General features: G+C 39.6%; 1 protein-coding gene across 2 annotated transcripts; it reads right to left on the bottom strand.

Moving 5' to 3' along the window:
* Positions 1-307: 307 nt before the first annotated feature.
* LOC143854577 (eukaryotic peptide chain release factor subunit 1-2) lies at positions 308-14,785 on the bottom strand. 2 transcript variants are annotated; one of them, XM_077364610.1, is made up of 3 exons: positions 14,629-14,785; positions 744-2,179; positions 308-624 (listed from the first exon to the last, which is right to left on the bottom strand). In XM_077364610.1, the coding sequence occupies exon 2, from the start codon at positions 2,134-2,136 to the stop codon at positions 841-843; it is 1,296 nt and encodes a 431-aa protein (XP_077220725.1). In that variant the 5' UTR covers positions 2,137-2,179; positions 14,629-14,785; the 3' UTR covers positions 308-624; positions 744-840. The 2 variants fall into 2 exon arrangements, with proteins under 2 accessions (XP_077220725.1, XP_077220726.1); XM_077364611.1 differs by having other exon boundaries at positions 308-621.
* Positions 14,786-19,720: the final 4,935 nt, after the last annotated feature.

Here is a 19,720-nt window from a genome sequence, read left to right as displayed (position 1 = left end):
TGGATGGCAGACAAGGGAAGAAAAAAACTGTCCCGCCGTTTTCTGATTTCTCACCCCTCTTTCCTGGATTTTAAGTAAGAGAAATCTCTTCCCCATCCTGAGATTTCTAAAACCTGGAAACACGGGACGATCTCCTACTCTCTTGCTCGACAAAAAGGAGAAATCAGAAAATGATGGACATTCTCCTTCCTCTCTCGTCTCCCATCCAGGATTTTGAGGAAATCCAAGATTCTAAAATCCACATATCCAAAGGACCCGTTGAGGAATTATGAATAGGCATCAGATGCTACCAGACATAAAACTGATATCCAGAACCTATGGGCACACCTCTAGTAAAAAGTGTACCTTTTTTTCCTGATTGACGGTTGAATATCAAATACAGACAGTCACACACACACACATGTAATACAAACACTAAACAGGAACAGAATGTCATCTGCAGCCAAACTATAGTAAGTAAAAACAAACCATAATGTTGTACGGAAAAGTGATCATTATAATCTTTATTCCATCAAACACCCAAGGCACCACAGGAAGCTTTGTGGCACCCAAAGGCCACAGCTCTCTTCTTCTCAATAAGCTGGCAGGTTGCTCAATCTCATCCAATCTCCAAAGTAAGCTCTACTGATAAAAAAGAAGTTGAAAACATCAGACACAGCAATTTATCAGGGATACAACTACTATACAACAAGTCAAAATAAGGCAACTTAAATGCATGGAGAAATCGAAACGGAATACAGAACCTTAAAATTTATAGGAGATCATCAAATATGGAGCAACAATGGAGCACCACCACACGGGCTTCCCGAACACCAGCTCTGGTATTGATTGGATTAATTGCTAATCAGAATCATCTAATACCTCTTCATCGCTGAACTCATCGAACGACCTCATATCAAGTTGATAACGGAGAATACCACCGATACCACCAAAGCCTCTACAAAATTGAGAACCCTCTTGCGATTTGTTGGTGACAAACTCAAGACTGCAACCAAAACGCTTGTACTCATTTGCGAACCACTCCAACAAAGAAGTTTTCTCTTGAACTTCTAATTCGATAGGGAAGTTGCTCTGATCAGCTTCCTGATCCTTGTTAAAATGCTTTATGACCATCTCCCCAGTGGTACTGTTCTTTAGCAAGTACCTGTTGATGTCAAGGTTCTCCCACACTATCAGTGTCTCAACAGCACCCATCTCCAGAGCCTTGAGTGTGTCATCCACTCCAAAAACATACTTCCCTGTATCTTGGCTTATTTCCTCAAAATACTTCCCAATCAGTCTCTTTTCCTGAATGAATTTTACATTGGATAAAATCTCCGATGACAGTTCGATGGCCTGATTAAAACCATTTTCTCCTCCATAAGAAACATCAACCACATTCAATATCTTCGCTTGGAGACGTGGATCAAACATATCCGATTGACTCAACTCCGTTTTGAAATCGGCAGAACCAGCCAAAATTAGTCCCGATACATTAGGTTGACTAGTAGCCGGATTAATAAAAAACTGTGTGGCAAGTTCAGCTGTCTTCCTCACATAATTGTGGCGTTTCTCCATTCGAAGCCGAGCAAATCGCAGGGCTGATTGCCCTCCTCTTCCGTGTTTCTTTGGAAGATCAACGGTGAATTTATGAAGCACCTCACGCGTGTTGCCACTTAGAGTGCCAAAAAGGGTCCCATTTCCATCCATAACAATGAATCCAAATTTGTCATCAGATTCCAGAAGTTCATTTAAAGCCTCAGTATGGAACTTATTATCACAAAGATATAATGATGCGTTTATCGGCTTGAAAGGCTCAAAGTCGATTGTGACTTTCTTTTCTTTTCCATCTTCAGTTACAATGGTTCCAGTGTATAGCACTAACCCATTGGGAGGAACTTTATTGTAGAGTTTCAACCTTTGTTGAGCAGAGGTAATGGCCCCCAACACAGACTGGCGATTAACTCTACTCTTGATGTTTGAAGCAGTTCCAAATTCATCACCCAACATCTTAGTGACACGGGAAATTTGATCACGCGGTGGCATAATCAGAGAGATCATGCTAGTGCCATTGCCCCTTGCAGATTCAAGTGCCTTAATGAGTTTCTTAATCTTCCATATCTCAATGTTCTTATCGGTTTCATGACCATCTGCCATTGTGAGCAAGAAAACAGCAAACGCGAGGAAAACAGCAATATACCTGCACCAAAAATATGCATGATAAGGAGCTGAATTTCAAATAAATGTGCCACATAACAAACAAGGCATTCTAGAGAATCCACATGAAAAAATATAGAAAATAAAAATAAAAAAGATCCAGAGACTAGAACATGGACTCTAGAGCTCAATGCCGATTGTCTCATAATAATTCTTTTTCACATTACCATTAAAAAAATTTATTTTTGACATTAAAATTTACGAATGAAGTTGGTAGGGAGTATCCAAAGACATATCGGTATACAGATGAGTGGTGCAAGCCCTCCTATGGACACTTGAAGTTGAATTTTGATTAAAAAAAAGGTGTGTGTGTGTGTGTGTGTGTGTGGGGGGGGGGGGGGGGGGGGGGGAGGGGGGAATACAGATACACCCCCTCAACTTTCTGACATTGTCAACTATAACCCTGACTTTTAAAAGTCACCAACTACACCCCTTGAGGTTTCAATTTGTATCAGGTAGACGCCCTCAGTTGACGGTTCGTCCACAGATCGAAGGATTAGGATCTTAGGATGATGCTATGGAGCTGATTTTTTTGGCACACCCTATCTGTGTCAAGGCCCATCAAATGAACACTTTGGATCATCCAAACAATGTGGACCCACTGTGTTTTTGGTAGTGTTTGGATTCAGGTATGGGATTTGGGGGAGGACATGGGGTCTTCATTAGCATTGATGGTGTTTCAAAAGAGGGGATCTACCTTGTACAAATTGAAGCCGCAGGTGACTTTTAAAAGTCAGGGTTAGAGTTGAAAATGTTAGAAAGTTGAGGGGGTGTAACTGTATTTTTCCCAAAAAAGTAATAGAAATTATGCCCATGGTATGTATTAATCCGGATTAACTTGAATAAGTGGTTAATTTTGTTTGCCTTGCATGCTTAACAGCTAACTATACATCACCATTAAAAAAACAACTAACTATACATTACTTACCTGCTCGCACCTCTATATAATGAACCTTCGACATGGGAGTTACAATGTCATCCAAGATCGCAATATTAATTACGCCCGATGTAGTCCAGGATTTGCACCAATAACGCACCAATGCTATTGTGTTCAATAAAATAGTCATGAATGATTACCAAGGTTATCCAAATTAACATCTAATTCCCTTTTGGTCATAAAACTGTGACTTGCTTCGGAATCAACAATCAGTTGTAGTCCATCAAAGCTCCCAAAAAATCGCAGCTATCTTATCTAAGAGAAAAGGGACCATGTTTCAACCTCTAATCATTATAATTTCCTTGTTAGCTTGAATAGGCAATTCAAAGATCACTTCAACTCCACAAGTTCCTATTTCTCCATGAATACTACTCCAAAGTCCACAACTTCCCTTGTTAGCTTGAATAGGCAATTCAAAGATCACTTCAACTCCACAAGTTCCTATTTCTCCATGAATACTACTCCAAAGTCCAAAACTTGGTGAAGTTGTGGTCATGTGACGGTGGTAGCCTTGTGATGGTGGGATTTTTGTGGTAGTGGGGAGTGATAACTAATAAATACGTTGAACGTATTGCCAACCAAACAAGTTGCAAAGATTCACATAACAACGGAAACCTTGTCTGGTTTGTTGCCCAACAAAAGGAAGCTAACAATGAAAAGAAGGCACCATCCAATTGGAGGAACTAACCATCAAATCATTTGTAAAAGCACATAAGAATTCCATTCAAGTTGGCAGTTTAGTCAATAGCACATGAAGCAATAGTTCAAGTACACATGCAGTGCGTCTAGGTCTAGATGAAGCATATCTAGTTCTAGAATCAACGACATAAGTCTTCATATAGCAAACAATTTACCGTTGGACAAATGAAAAATTGCATTTTATGGATCCCCATTACATATCCTCATGTAGCCAAAATTCTTCAAACTTAGCTAAAACCTTAGGTATTCAAAGTGCTTTCAGATTAGGGTGATGTTCTTGAAATATTTTCTTAGTTTGATTTTGACGTTGACAATATCAAAGGAGAATTGAATACCTTTCAAAAAAAAAAAAATCAAAGGAGAATTGAATTAAATCACAAACTTTCTCACACAATAGTAGTTACAAAGCATCTAAAAGCTACCAACCCAACTAATAGCAAAGATCAACACAATACTCGAAGCCTAGTCTAGTTCGTTGCCCAACAAAAGGAAGCAAACAATGAAAAGAAAGTATCCAAATAATGTAGGAACAGAACATCAAATCATACATAAAAACAAACACGAACTCCATCCACATTGACAGCTTGGCCAGCAGCACAAGAAGCAATAGTTCAGTTCATTAAGGTATGATCCAAGTCTTCATACAGGGAAAATTGTATTGATAGTCAAGAAACTAAATTTTCTCAAAGGTCCAAATGTAGTGAAAATAGTAATCAAATAGGATCTTAGATACAATGAAAATGTATCATGTTGTTCTAGACATATGAAAGCATCACTGTATTGTCTAAATAAAGTGACAATTCCACCACTCAATGCCTAGGCAGAATGATTACACAGGCTTGGAGAATTACTTGTCATATCATAATTCTAGACATCATAAACACCAATACGAAACAACTGAAATATTTCTGTTTTCATCCCCATTGAAACACATAATGACCCAAAACCGTAAGTTTATTAGTGGTATACTATACTAATATGTGTTACATAATTATATTTATATGAATTGCATGTGAAATGTTGTGTATGTAACTATGTATTATTATTTTTTAATGATATATCGATTCATTAAAGCAAGAAAACGGCAAAACCCCGAAACAGAGATAGGCCATTACAGATAGAGAAAAGCACAATAACAAACACAATTACATATGAAATGTAGTAAGTACTGGCTTATAAGACATGTACGACAACGCACGTCACTGGGTGTTAGTTGTTGTTAAAGCATTATGAGTTTTCGCGCTTAAGTTATAGTCTTTAGTGTGTATTTGTGCTTATTCTAGCATTTCCTGAAGTTTCATTTTAAATGTCCATCGTTTACACATGTTTACATTTTTGTAGTTTACAGAATTTTTATCTGAAGCTAATGCGTTTCTTATTCCATCACGGCCGAAATGTATGCCAAAATCGAAACCTGAAACCTTGCGGAGCATAGCATGACAAGACCCTGCCTTGCCCCCAGTTGGCTGTAGCTGCCATACAAGATCTTCAGTCTTGTGGACTAGGGGTGCAACTTGGATTGGGCTCAACCTGATCCTGAATGGTTACCCAATTTCGGCTTGGGTTGTGTTGGCATTTCCTTGGGTTGAGTTGGGTTGGGTTAGGGTTTGGAAAAGCCAACCCGATTAACTTTTGGGCTGGGTTAGGGTTGAGGCCTTGGGCAACCTGACCCAACTCGAATACCCGGGGTTTTTTGTATACAGTTTCCCTCAAGCAAACCCGACCCAATTTGGAAAATCGGATTGGAAAATCGGATTACACGGGTTGGGTTAGGAATGGAAGATTCAGATGCAAATTGGATTAGGGTTGACCCTTATAGATCCAAGGCTCGAGGCAGATTAAATTAGGGCTGACCCTTCTACATCCAAGGCTCGCGCTGGGTCGAGTTAGGGTTGAGGTTATGCTACCTCAGATTGGAATAGTGTTGGCCTCAACTCGACCCAACCTGGTCCAAGTCGCACCTCTACTGTGGATTATGGTGCAACATCATGCCTTGAACAACCAAGTTGTAAGACCTGGCAGATCAGTGTTGTAGGTGCGTGTGACATTGATGTGTCTTGCACCTAAACGGGGAATTGCACAAGGCTTCAGGGATGTGTGCTTGGTTGCTCATGATGCTTGATGGTGATGAGAGACCATCCATAACAAGATAGCAGCCAAGAGAAGAATCATCGATTCACAGTAGCCTTTTTATTTTTATTTTATTTTGCGTATTTTTAATTTTATTATTTTTATAAAACCTTGTAATCATGAGATGTAATGTGATAAGAGTGTCATGTGTCCAACTCATTAAAGGAAAGCACCAAATAGTTACACCCAACTCTCCCCATCTCTTGCCAAGTGTCACTCAAGCAGTTGTACCCATCTCTCTTGCCATGTGCCACCCAGGTAGTTATAACCATCTCTCCACTTCTCTTTAAAAGAGGGTTCTTTGTACATTATTTTGGCAATTAAATGATGGGATAAATGAAATAAATAATACAAGCTTTTGCTCTTAGTAGATGTGACTTCCATTATTCTTAGACATGGGTGTGAGGCTCGTGTTATAGCCATCAAAGCGATGCCTTTGGTGCCAATGGTGCGATGCGTTGATGTGAACCAGCCACGACTACTATCCATTTCAGAGTAATTTCTAATTTGGGCACTTCAATTTTTGGATACTTCTTCTTTTGGGTATATTTCTATTTTTGGTACCCCAGCAGTCATGTGACCCAGCCATGACTACTATTCATTTTAGAGTAATTTCTATTTTTGGATACTTTTTATTTTGGGTATATTTCTATTTTTGGCACCCTAGATGGGAGGTTATCCACATGAGCTAGGGCCCACATCTCTCAATGGTCTACAACTATTTCATAACTTGACCTACAACTTTAGTCACTAAGTTAAATGACTTAAGTAGCTTTTTAATTCATTGGTAGCTACAAAATGAGCCATGCACCACATAATACAGGTCTCTACTCTTCGTTGAATAACTCAAGTCACTTAAATAACTAAAGTAGGTTTAAGGGCCAAGCCCAGAATACATATTTTTACTCTTCGTCACTTGTTCCTAGTAGACCTTAGGAGGATGACAGTATGGATTTTGTTAGAAGGTTTACCCCTTACAGCTAGGAAGTTTGATTTTGTCTTTGGAGTCATGGATAGATTTTCTAAAATATCCCATGTCAGAAAACTTCAGATGCTTCACATGTTTTGTTTTTGAACTGGGACGATGAAAGTGATGGATCAGTATTCAAGATGCTTTCTTTAAGGAGGTTGTGTGTTTGCATGGATTCCCTACGTCATTCACTTATGATCGAGACACTAGGTTTCTAGGTCATTTATGGAGAACACTATGGAGCAAAATGTAGACTATACTTCAGTTTACAAATGCGTATCATCCCCCAAACATATGTACATATAGAAGTGATCAATCGCAGCATAGGAAATTTGCTAAGATGTTTGGTTGGCGAGAGACCATCATCAATGAGACTTATTCTACCACAAGTAGAATTTACATATAATAGTTCCATTGATCGGTTCATTGGTAAATAACATTTTGAGATCATTTAAAGATAAAATATCCCCCACCTTTAGGGCCGTACCAATCAGTTTAATGCTGAAGCCAAGGATCTTGTTCATCACATCAAAGAGGTACAACAAGAGGTGTTGGAAATTTTTTACCATTTAAAAAAATAGGTGTTGGAGCATTTACGCATATTAAAGTATAAAAGATTAAAATAATGCCATCTCCATCAGCTTAAGCTTTTGGAGTACCTGGTAGTTTCACATGGTATCAGAGCAAAGGTCCTGAGCTTAAACCTCCCGGGTAGCAAAAATCCACATGCAATAGCCAAACCCAAAAGAGGGGCCACGTGTCACGTGTAGGCCAACCCTGGAAAAAGGGGCCACAGATGAGGGGAGTGTTAAAGTACAAAAGATTAAATAACCCCATCTCAATCAGCTTAAGCTTTTGGAGTAACTGGCAGTTTCACAACCCACAAGCGACAGGAAGTATAAGGTAGCTGCTGATCAGCAACGGAGAGACCAATCATTTAAAGTGGGGGATTTGGTGATAGCCTACTTTCGACGAGAGTGTTTCCTGATTAGAACATACAACAAGTTGAAGCGAAAAAAGTTCGAACCTTACAGGGTCCTCAAGCGGTTGGGTCCTAATGGCAATCTCTTGGACCACCCTAAGGATGTCATGTCTTCTCCCGTCTTCAATATCCCAACCTGTATCAATTTCATGGTGACCCCCCAGAGTCTAACGACAATGCTATCTTATCTTTCTAGACAGGCTCATTTACGGAGGACCAGATCGACAAATCATAGACATGAGGGCAGCAGACACTCGTCGAGGATCACAGTGACGATACCTTGTTCGGAGGCGAGATCGGTAATTGATAAATTGAACTCGGATCGATAAAGCTATGTTACAATGACTTCGAGAGGACTTGTTTCAGGGAGTTACTGACATCTATTCGACGGAGTCAAGTTCTTCCCATGTGAGGGAACTTGTTGTAGTCAACCATGATTAATTTCTATTTTAACCCAGTTTCTATTCTAGAGTAGTTTCTATTTTGGGCACTTTTTATTTTGGGATTTTCCATTTTTTGTAGCCTAAATGTAAGGGTTGTCAACGTTAACTAGGGTCCACATCTCTCTATGGTCTACATATTACATACCTTGGCCACAACTTAAGTGACTTAAGTTAAATGACTTCAGTAACGTTTAATTCATTAGTAGCTACAAAGTGGGCCCCACTTTATGATCAGATCCGGGCTTCATGGCTTTACATCTTTAGGGACATTTTATTTATAGTTTCTATTTTTCTTTAGTAGACACTTTCTTTTTCTTTTTTGAAATGATAATATAATAAAAAGGTGAGCCGAGATGGACCACCAGAGATACAAAGAGAATACATAAAAAGCAATAAAAACAAAAACAGGAAAATAGACATCACACTCTTCTCACGGAGGAAGGAAATCGAACCACTCCAGCCCCTCTTTGAGAACACCAGATCTAGCAAGGGAGTCCGCTTCCCCATTTGCTTCGCGCCTAACATGCTTACAAACCATAGATAATTCTGCAATAAGATCACAAATTTCCTCAAAGTAACTTAAAAATCTCCACGGAGGATCCACTCTCCCCGATAACCAACCGATTACATTTGAGGAATCTCCTTCCACAATTGCCCTGTCATAAGAATCAACACTTAGGCGCTTTATCCCCTGATATGCAGCCCTTACTTCCGCTTCAGACGAATCAGTTATTCCAATTGGACCTGCAAAAGCCCACGACACTCCCCCTCGGGAGTCCCTACAAAGGCCTCCAATCCCAGCTGGACCCGGATTCCCAAGACAGGACCCATCAAAATTTAGTTTAATATAACCGTCAGGGGGGGCTTCCCTTTTCTGACTTCTCTTCTCTCTTCTCAAACCTTCAGAGCACATATTGCGCCACCCCTCCCAAAGATCGAAAGCTGAGACGAATTTAAACAGAGGGAAGCTTTTTACCCAAAAAATAACTAGCGCTATGATTTTATTATATAACCAATACGCTGACTTTGCCATTCCTTCGAAAACTCTCGAGTTTCGTTCCTTCCAAATGACCCACCACAATGCTATCAAACAAAACCTCCAGAGGACCTTACCTTTTTTCTTCCAGGGCACAAACTCCCAACTCGAAAATAGATCAGCTATAGACTTGGGGAAGACCCAACAAATGCCAAACCTGTCCAAAATGAAGTCCCAAATCGCCCTTGATACTTTACAATGAATGAAGAGGTGGTCGATCGATTCTCCATCCTCCAGACAAAGCGAACAATGATCTACCAGGTACATACCCCTCTGTCTTAGAAAATCGATGGTCTGAATCCGCCCGTTACACACTGCCCAACTGAAAAAAGAGACCGACAGGGGGCCCATAAACTTCCAGACAGCAGCAAAACTAGGGGATCCAAAAGCAGGCAGAAGATGATAATAAAAGGAATGTACTGGAAAAAAGGCAGCAGAATTCCAAATCCATATCCGTTTGTCCACCCCACTTCTTTTTATATAACATCCCTCAATGAGATGTAGCAACTGAGAGATATCCGGTAATTCTCGCTCAAAAAAGTTTCTTCTGAAACATGGGGACCAATCCACCTTATTGTGAATTCTCTCGAAGCAGTCAGATACCTTCACTTCTTTGTCCCTTGCCACTGAGAACAACCCAGGGAAAAGCACAGCCAAAGGATCGGCGGAACACCATGAATCCATCCAAAATTTGATGCGATCTCCTATGTATACTTTAAACCGAATTCCCGCCGCGAACTTTTGCTTGAGCCTCAAAATATTATGCCAAACGATCTCCTTAGTAGACACTTTCTATTTTGGTATTTTTGTCATTTTGGAGCCTAGATGTGGGGGGGCACACCACCTACACCCCATTTCATTGCATACTTGGTAGGGGTGCAACTTGGGTCAGGTTCAACCCAAACTCGTCGGGTTCAACCCGAAAAAAGTCAGGTTGGGTTTAGTATCTTTTGGGTCGGGTTCGGGTTCGAGTTGAGTTTTATTAACCCGGGTTGAGTTTGGGTCGGGTTAGTGTTGAGGGCTCGGGCAACCCGAGCCGAGTGAAACCTGACATTTTTTTATCATTTTTTCAGTTTTTAGTTTGAACATTTAAAGCTTAAAAACTCTGGTTGGGTCAGGTTGAAACTCGGGTCGGGTCAGGTCAGGTTGAAACTCGGGTCGAGTCAGGTCAGGTTCGGGTTGAAAAAAAATGATTCCTCAAGTTGGGTCGGGTTGAACCTCATCGAGTTGGAACTCGGGTCGGGTCGGGTCAAGTTCGGGTTGAGTAAATGGTTCCTCGGGTTGGGTTCGAGTCAACCCGACCTGAGTGCAGCCTGAGTTGCACCCCTAATATTAGCCCTAAGTGAGTAGTATTTAGTTGTGACTTAAGTAAGGGTATTTAAATCATTTATCAATGATTTATGACTTGAAAACTCTTATACCATTATTGAAAGGGCCCACTCACTTACATGTCTCTTTCCACCCTAATTGAAGCATCATTGGGGGAAAATGTGAATAGCAGCCCAAAGGTAGGGTTTCTTCCTCCGCCTATCTTTCTCCCTTCTCTTCTCTTCTCTTCATCTCTCATCCTATCGTCTTCTTTCTTTTCTTTCCCCTTCTCATCTCACACCTTTAATTATTTCTTCTCCCATCTTCTTCCTTCCTACATCACACATCGATTTTTCATCCATTTCTTTTTCTCACCCTTCCCAGTTGGGTTATAAACTGTTCATCTTTGTCCCTTATGTTTTTCTTACTTGATTTTCTCTCTCTCTTTTCAGATCTGAATCTTCTCTCTCTCTTTTCTTGATCTGAATCTTTTCTAGATCTTTATCTTCTTTTCTTTCCTTGATCTTCATCTGGATCTCTCTTCTTAGTTTAGATCCCTCTTCTTGTCTTGATTTTGATCTCTTTCTTTGCTGCCTTATACATATTTCCCCATTGATTTTGTTGTTCAGGGCCCCCATTGATTTTGTTGTTCAGGGCTGCACACGAGGACATTTTCTCCACTCTGGTTCCATCCATTGCGGGTTGCAGTTACCTTGGATTGTTTTGGACCTTCCCGGCTTCTCCACCTCTATGATTTCCAGCATATGAGATTCAAGGTCGATGTGCTGACTTTTCTGGGTGAGATCCTTCCTACCATAATTTTAGCCATATTATAGCCTATTTTGAACCATTGATACTCTAAGGATTGTTGTCTTTGCATATACCTTATCAATGAGCATATCTTGTCTAGTTTGGTGGTTACTTTAGACCCGACATTTCCCTGTTTTCTTTATTTTCATATTGTATCCAGACCATACATTTTTTGCTGCCCATATTTATCTTTATTGCTCTATTTGGTGTGTCTTGTTATGGAAAATTCCATGCTTGGACAGATTTAAGATCACTGATGAAATTTCTTTAAAAACCAACTCTGAAGTAAAACCCCAAAGGCGATTTGACTAACTCTTCGAACACATAATTTGAATTTGGGAATAGTCTTTCTATTAACCTATTAATTTCCTAAGTTCTCCGGAATTACCCGCATACCCCCAGGTTTGCGCCACTTTATGATTTAATTAAGCTCAACCCATAATTACGATAGCCCTTCTAGATTTTCGTGGACCCCCCCTCCCGCACAACTGTCAAGGTAAGCACCCCTCTCTCTTGCTTCCTTCCTCTTCCTTCTCCATTTCTCTCTTCTTTTCACTTCCTTCCTCTTCTCTTTCCTCCTTCCTCCTTTTTCCCCGTCTTCCCCTCCTCCCTCTTTCTCTCCTTTTCCCTTCTCCCTCTTCTTTTCCCCTTCTTGTTTTCCTGCTACTAAGGGACTGTTGGCCGGCAGTTCCAAAACTGCCCCTTTGTCAACAGCGCCATTCTACCTCCCATTCCCCTTGGAACCCCTTCCTGTTTCATCCTAGGCAGTCAGCCACACTTTTCTGCACCTTTGTGAGCCGACAACCGGCCCTATTCTCTCTTCTCGTCTTTTCTACACATGGCTGGTAACCTTGCCGATTAAAGCCTTTATGCAGGGATGCACCTCAATCTACCCCCCTCATCTACTTACCTCACTCCCTTCCCTCCCTTCCCTTCTTGGACTATCTGCTATCACTAAGAGTTGTGACACTAATTTCTCATAGATTTCTTCCCCTCTACTACAGCTTTTGACCACTGCTCTACTGACCTTGCTGATATGGCTGTTCAAGCATGTATTCAACCATATTTTCCCACTTTGGCATGTTAGATTAGTGGTGGATGACGCAGTCTTTGGACGGATCATGACTTCTGCTACCTCTCCACCTCCTCTTGGGCCTCCTATACCACGGGATTTAACGCCAATGCACGCATCATTGGGTGAGACATATCCTATTACAGCCACTTGAATTTAACGACTTGATTTCTGATGTCTTTACCCTTGGACCAGCCATACACATACTCATGTGCTTATATTGAGGCTACTTGACATAGAATGGCAACTCTTGGCCCTAGTACTTTCTTGTTCCATTCACTTTCAGATTGTAAACACATTGTGAGACTTACTGCCCTACACTTATATATCTGATTTCTTTGAGATGCGGCTATTTATTTGCATGTTGACCGAAATACAACCGAAATTCTTGAACTTTGACCAAAATGGTCGGAATGACAAAAAATGGAAAGATGTTATCATTTGAATTTCTTTTCACTTCATTAATGTAGAGAATGATTTTTCATAAGCAACATCAATGAACTGCACATCAAAGTAACTGTATCTTATGCATGGGATGTCAGATTGGCATGAGACTAATAATACCTCGTAACTCTATGTGGTATTAACATAGAGTTGGGGTTCTTAGTGGGGAGACTGGTCATTGTACTTTCTTATACTTCATTACATTGTACTTCTTTAATGACTTTACTGTTCTAGATAAGCGCAACAATACATGTCACTAGGTGTTCGATGTGATCAATCCATTATGGATGGTTTTGTTGCATATGTGATGGTTTCTAAGTATGCATTTGAGCTTATTCTAGCACTCTCCAAAGTTTCATCTTAAAATTTCATCATTTGCCTGTTTTTCTAAAAGATTAAAACATTTCATCATTTGCATATGTTTCCATACGTTTCCGTGATTTTACAATATTTCCACCGAAACTGAAATTTTTTTTGTTTTTGTGCAGACCGAAACTGAAACCGAAATTTAAAACCTTGCCCGTGACCCCTTGGTTTGCACCATGCCTTTAGCTAGTTAGTTGTGTGATGCCCACCATGCCTTAAGCTTGTTCGACTTTTTCCTTCAATCACTATTTCTCTTCTACTTAAGCATACTATCTTTTCTGCCGTCAAATCTATTCAGTCCTTCTAATTGATTTAAATCCATGCACTTTCGATCATGTTGACGGTTTATTTCATTCAACCAATTTCAATCAATTGATCACAACCGTTGATCTAATGGTCAGATCCCCATGAAATTTTAGCGTGTTATCTAAAACTATAGTCTCTTCGAAACATAGCCAAAATTTAACCTGATACAGTGGTCAGATTGTGATCTATAACCGGTTTAAAATTCTAAAATTTGAAAATTCAGCAGATTTAGAAAACTAAGCATATTTGAGGTTTTGTGATCTGATTGACCTCAAATTTGATATTGTCACCTAATATTGTTCTCCTACAGTTTTTTGTGATATGTTTGACCTCAAATTTTGATATTGTCAGCCCTCAGACATAAGGGTGGACACTATGACAAATAGAAAGATCAATCCAAATCTAACAAAGAAGTAAGCCTTAAGAAGAAGAAAAACAACCTACAAAATAACCCAGCAAAAAAAACAAAATCAAAACTCTACAGAACATTAAAATTTGAGGAATTTTAACTGCAAAAAGTAACAGGAAACTGAAGAACTCAAAGAACAAATATTGGACCAACTAAATTGAAGAAATGGATGATAAGAAATCATTGCAATGAAAAACAAATGTGAAGGATCAATACAAATAAACCATAATCATAGAACCTAAACCCTAAGAAATATGTTACAGAAAAAAGTTATCTTTCCAAGATCAAACAAATTACGCAGACAAACCCTAATCGTAGAACCTAAAGCCCACTAAATCTTACATAACCTAAGAAATAATCTCAGTTTTAAGATCAAAGGAATCATAAAACCATATCAATAAATCCTAACCATCAAAGACAAATTATAAATCCAGGAAAATTGGATGAAACTCCAGTTCAAGAAGAAGAATCTAAGGACAAATAAAAATAGAGATCAGATTAAATAAAATCAAAAGCTTACGTGAATTCTTAGGATAAGGATGTTAGGGCTTCACAAACTGGTGACCTGAAACTTCTGTTCCAGAGCGAGAACGCGGTTTGGATATTCGGAATAAATATTGGGGTTAGGGTCTTTACTCGTCGGTGCAGAATTACAATAATGTCCTGACTCTTTTTTTTTGAAAGGGAAATGATATCAACACAACCTTGTCTTGATATATGCACGGTAAAGTGCTGTTTGTAGATCACTTTCCTAATCTAAATGAGATTGATACTAATATCGTCAAGAAGTTGTTTTACAATGAAACAAAGTGTTAATTTGTATATATTCCCACTCAGTATGCATTGAGCATCAAATGTTTACTTGCACGCATGTTAGAAATAGTTGGGTGCCTAATCAATTTAGGTACACACGTAGGACAATTAAAGCTTCTTATGAGAAATTTTGGTTATTAACAGAATTTCCTTTGATTCAACTGTAAAACAATATCCATCACACCCAATTCTTAAAAGGGTCTTGTTAACGCGCGCGCGCGGGGGGCGCACTCGTTAAAGGTGCATTGACAATGTAAATCTACATATTGTCTGAGAAAAAGGACTCAAAAGCCATGTAAAACTCTTAATCCCTCTGTAAATTTATTGTAAATTTACATTTTCAATGCACTCGTTAACAAAACCCTTCTTAAAAAAAGGAATGAATGAGCCACACAATTCATTTGGATCATAAAATCTAAGAAACACACTGATCCAATAATTAAAAAACCATAGATAGAAAAAATAACAGTCTTGGAGTAAGACAGCATATTTTAAAAAAAAAATTGCCCCGGAAAGACTGAGTTCTCAAAAACAGGAATAAAGTTCATGAGTAGGGGCAAAATATCCAAGACGTTGAGAAATATCACGAGGATAATGATTTGGCTTCTGCTTGTGATTCGATAATTGTAATCAACGCAGTACTTTCTCTTTCCTCCGTCATTTCTCGATTGCATGTATTATTGGCGGAGTTCAAAATACCATCTCCAACAACGGAAATGACGGGGGTAAAAATAATAACCTAATCACAGGTTGACACGTGTAAGAGGGTAATTAAGTAATCCTGCCGAATATGGAAGGTTCTAGGGTGAGTCCTTGCCCAATCGCAAGGTCACAATTGTCCGAGGGCATAACCTCAATTTTGTCTCGGTTTCTTGGCTTTGAGTGTGCGAATCCGATGGTGTGGAAACATGACTTTGGTATTGCGACTTTGTTTTTCTTGTCCAGGCCTATGATCTCAATGACTAGGTATTTGAGAGCTCGAGTTATTATCTCTTGGAAGAAGCCTTTCGAACTTTGTTTTCAACTCTTTTTATTTTAAACTACCTGCACCTAAAAATTTGGAGGCATAGACATCTTCTATTTTACTTATATGCCAAAAGAGTCTCCTAGTGTAATAATTTGTGAGCACAGTCACTGAGTTTGAATGAATTTTGTAAATAGGGCCATCCTGTCAATTTTTTAGCAAAATACCCTTGGCGGACTTCTTTGGGTTCACTAAAACGAACCTAGGTGACCCTAAACTATGGTAAAGGTTTTATCTAGTGATACGGACCAAAAACTCATGATGACTAACGAAGGGTACGAGAATGATATCTCCTCACGTACGGGCTCTTCAGGGCTTGGATGTAACCAAGGTTTTAAATTTCGACCGAAATCCGGAATTGCTGACCGAATTTCGAGCTTCGGTCAGCCCCGAAACTGAAATAGCATATACACGAAACGTTACAATATTTCACTCTATCCCCAAATTTTTGGCCGAAATTTAATGAATTTCACCCAAAAAACTGGATTTTCTTAATTACTTATTACTTTCCTGAAATTTCAGCAGAAATTACCGACATTCGGTAATTTACATGTTATGAATGGACAATTTTCACCTCCAAAACAATTCTTCATTGACACAAACACTGGACCTTTCCCATTGAATTTCTAACACACTTCTGAAAGTCACATCTATTCCTAAAATGACAACTTCTTAAAACCCAACAAAATATATTTTCAAAATTGAAATACAGATAAATAGAATCCATTAATTTTTTATTTTTTTTATCAAAGGTCATCCTTCTCCAATCTTGGGTTTGAAGGGCCTACGGATTTTGCTACATCACTCGTTGCTGGAAATGTTTAAGTAGTAGGAGTCTTAGACTTACATTAAAACATTGGTGTTTGGGGCACATCACTCACAGGATACTCAATTACATCCACCATCTCATTGCATTTTTCTATGATCTGTGGACACAATCACAAGTGTTATATCTCGTGTAACAGACATGGAGTGCTGGGCAAAGTAACCCTCCAAAATCTAAAAAAGGGGATACGACCATATTCGAACAAGGTGTGCCCTACTGTATTTTTCCAGTAAAATACAGGCACCTACGTGTGGGCGCCATATAAAATTATAATAAGAAGTATGTTCTAATTGGTCGTTGAAAATCATCAAATTTATAGAAAGTTTATGTTTCAATTCTATTTTGCAAAACATCTCTAAAGCCAAACATTCGTTGATTGCTACTTCCAATTATATCGAAATTTACTAATTTACTCTCACCTCTTTCAATAAGTCCCCTGAAACTACTTGATAATAGCAGAGCTATTGTCTACTTCCTCCTACTCGAAACCGCCAAACAGATAGCCGGAGCGAAATTTTCTATGTAATAAAATATGCGTTTTATCTTGTTTCGTGGATTTCGCCCTAAATTTAGGGATTTCGGCCGAAAATTTCGGTTTCGGTGAAGACCGAAACGGTCTCCGAAGCCAAAATTTAAAACCTTGGATGTAATTGACCCACCTTATTGAAACCCATCTTTAGCATCTTGAGTGTTTTGGTCTTCTTCGAGGTCAATTATTTTGTAATTTTTGCGCATGAGGGTATTTTGGTCACAAATCGATAGCATGACCCTATTTACCGACATCCCTCCGATTTGATGACTGTGTTTGCAAATCCGTAGATGGCTATTTTTGCAAATAAGGTGAGGTAGAGGATTTCTTTTGCAAAAGAGGCCCTTTTTTATTCTTGTACTAAATCGACCCAATTTCACGGATTTAAGAATTTTTTCAAAACATTTGGAAGTGCATAACCTTAGTAGTGATGTTGTCTCTTTCTCGAGTCATAAGAGACAAGTGAGGAAGTTCACTTATGGAGATCTGGTGGTGGAGATGTCCCCTCGAGGGCTGATGTTTGCGCCTTTAGATGTTGGCAAGGGCACTACCTCATACGCTCAAGAGATTGTGAGGGCGAGGGAGTCATTTCTTTTAGTACGTCATTTTAGTATTGTAGTGCACACATCTATAGGTGGAGATCGGTATTAGGGTCACGTAACCTTGGAGTTGCACTAGACTTCCTCGCCTCCCCTATGCTCCAATGATGCATTCTTGATTTATTTTAAGCCTATGATATATATATATATATAAAGTTCTAGAAGGGGAGAAGGCGGACTCTAGTGTTTCAGCCAAGGTTGGATGGTACTAATATCAACCCTCATTTCCTTTGCGTGCTCTTTAGATATCATGTGCATATGTTGCTTGTGTTCCCTGACATTCTATATTGGAGTTTATTTGTGTGATTGTACATCCCCTGCCACCACCAACATGGAATTCCTCTCTCCTCTCTCTAGGATGGTAGTTCCATGACCATGACTCGGCTAGAGAAGGCAGAGAATAAGGTTTCCCCCTCATGGACCTCGATCCATGGAATTTGGGGGAGAAATCCCCCAAATTCCATGAATTCTTTGTGGAAGATGAGAGGAAAATATTATTGCCAACCTCCTTATGCCCACCTCAGCATTGATTCTGATGGCCACTGGGCCCATAGGTCAACGTTCCTTGATTGGCCACTTTGCATTCATTTGATTACTTGGTCTTCGATGTTCGAGCCAGTTAGGGGAAATTAACCGAATGTGCTATTCAGATTGTTGGATGGACTATATGTCTATCTGGGGATGTTGGTTTGTTGTTATTACCTTCCATTTTACACATTTTTGCCTAAATCTTTTGAAAATAATAAATCTGGCACGAGAGACCGGTTTTTTCCAGGCGAGTGGGGTGCCTAACGTCTCTCCACTCGTAATAAGGCATAGACCCACCACTTTGGGGACGTAGACTTGACTTTACGTAGAGCCATTTATAGGGTCCCAAGCCCTTCATCATAGGTGGCAACTCTATTCTTGTTCCCCATCGGATTATCGATCCGTGTGGAAAATTCTCAATACGATCCGGCTTCGGGTTTTCTGACCCCAAATCAGACGGTGCTGTGTGCGATCGATTAGAGTGCGAGATTGGCGACAACGATAGTTAGCCCCGACATGGAGGCTAAGGCGGCGGCGTGTGGCCAAACCTTACTCATACCCCGCTCCCACCGCCCGTGTCCCACATTAAGTAATCTTACTCTATTTTAGAAAGTTCGAGAGCAAATCCTTGCCCATTTGCAGGCTGACACTTGTTCAAAGGCATTAAGGTAATCTCATACCAAACATTCCCTCAGTCTCCAACTATAAATAGACTCACAAGGCTCAATTTCCAAATTTTACAATTCATAGTGACTACTTCATTATGTCTAGATACCTCGATTACTTTTGAAAAATTGACCAGATAGTTATGGTGGTTTTATCCATACTTTGGGTTATGGGCAGCCATGGTTAGGGTTGCTTATGGATCCACCTATGTCTTGGTCACGATCTGTCAGAATCCTATATCGATCAGATCCTGTTTGGAATGCTTCTTTTATCCTACAATACGAGTCTAGGTCGCACTCCATTTTGAATTGGACAGTCCATCGCAGTGTTCTAGGACCTAGAAGAATCATCATCGAAATTGAAATATTGTTGATGGTTTTGAGTAAGAATTTTGGATATTACGAAGGGATTTGCTAGGCAATTTCACGGGAAGCCATTTCGCAGCTGACTTTTGCATGAGAGAACAACCACCTCAGATTAGTTAAATGAATAAGATAAAATATACTGAAAAGTGAGCCTGTGTGGCTGTTCTCTCATGCAAACGTCAACCGCGAAATTGCCTAGCAAATCCCTATTACAAAATATCCCTTGTAACCAAACATTAGAGAAGGAAAATATGAAGGGTAC

Source organism: Tasmannia lanceolata, unplaced genomic scaffold, assembly GCF_043159265.1.
Source record: "Tasmannia lanceolata isolate RefF3 unplaced genomic scaffold, GAP_Taslan_0.1 ptg000020l, whole genome shotgun sequence".
NCBI lineage: Eukaryota > Viridiplantae > Streptophyta > Magnoliopsida > Canellales > Winteraceae > Tasmannia > Tasmannia lanceolata.
The sequence above is the reverse complement of the archived record's forward strand: the minus strand, read 5'-3'. Positions and strand labels throughout refer to the sequence as shown.

What these genes read in the sequence shown, in the direction of transcription:
- LOC143854577 (XM_077364610.1), bottom strand. Translation starts at nt 2,136, where the DNA reads ATGGCAGATGGTCATGAAACCGATAAGAACATTGAGATATGGAAGATT.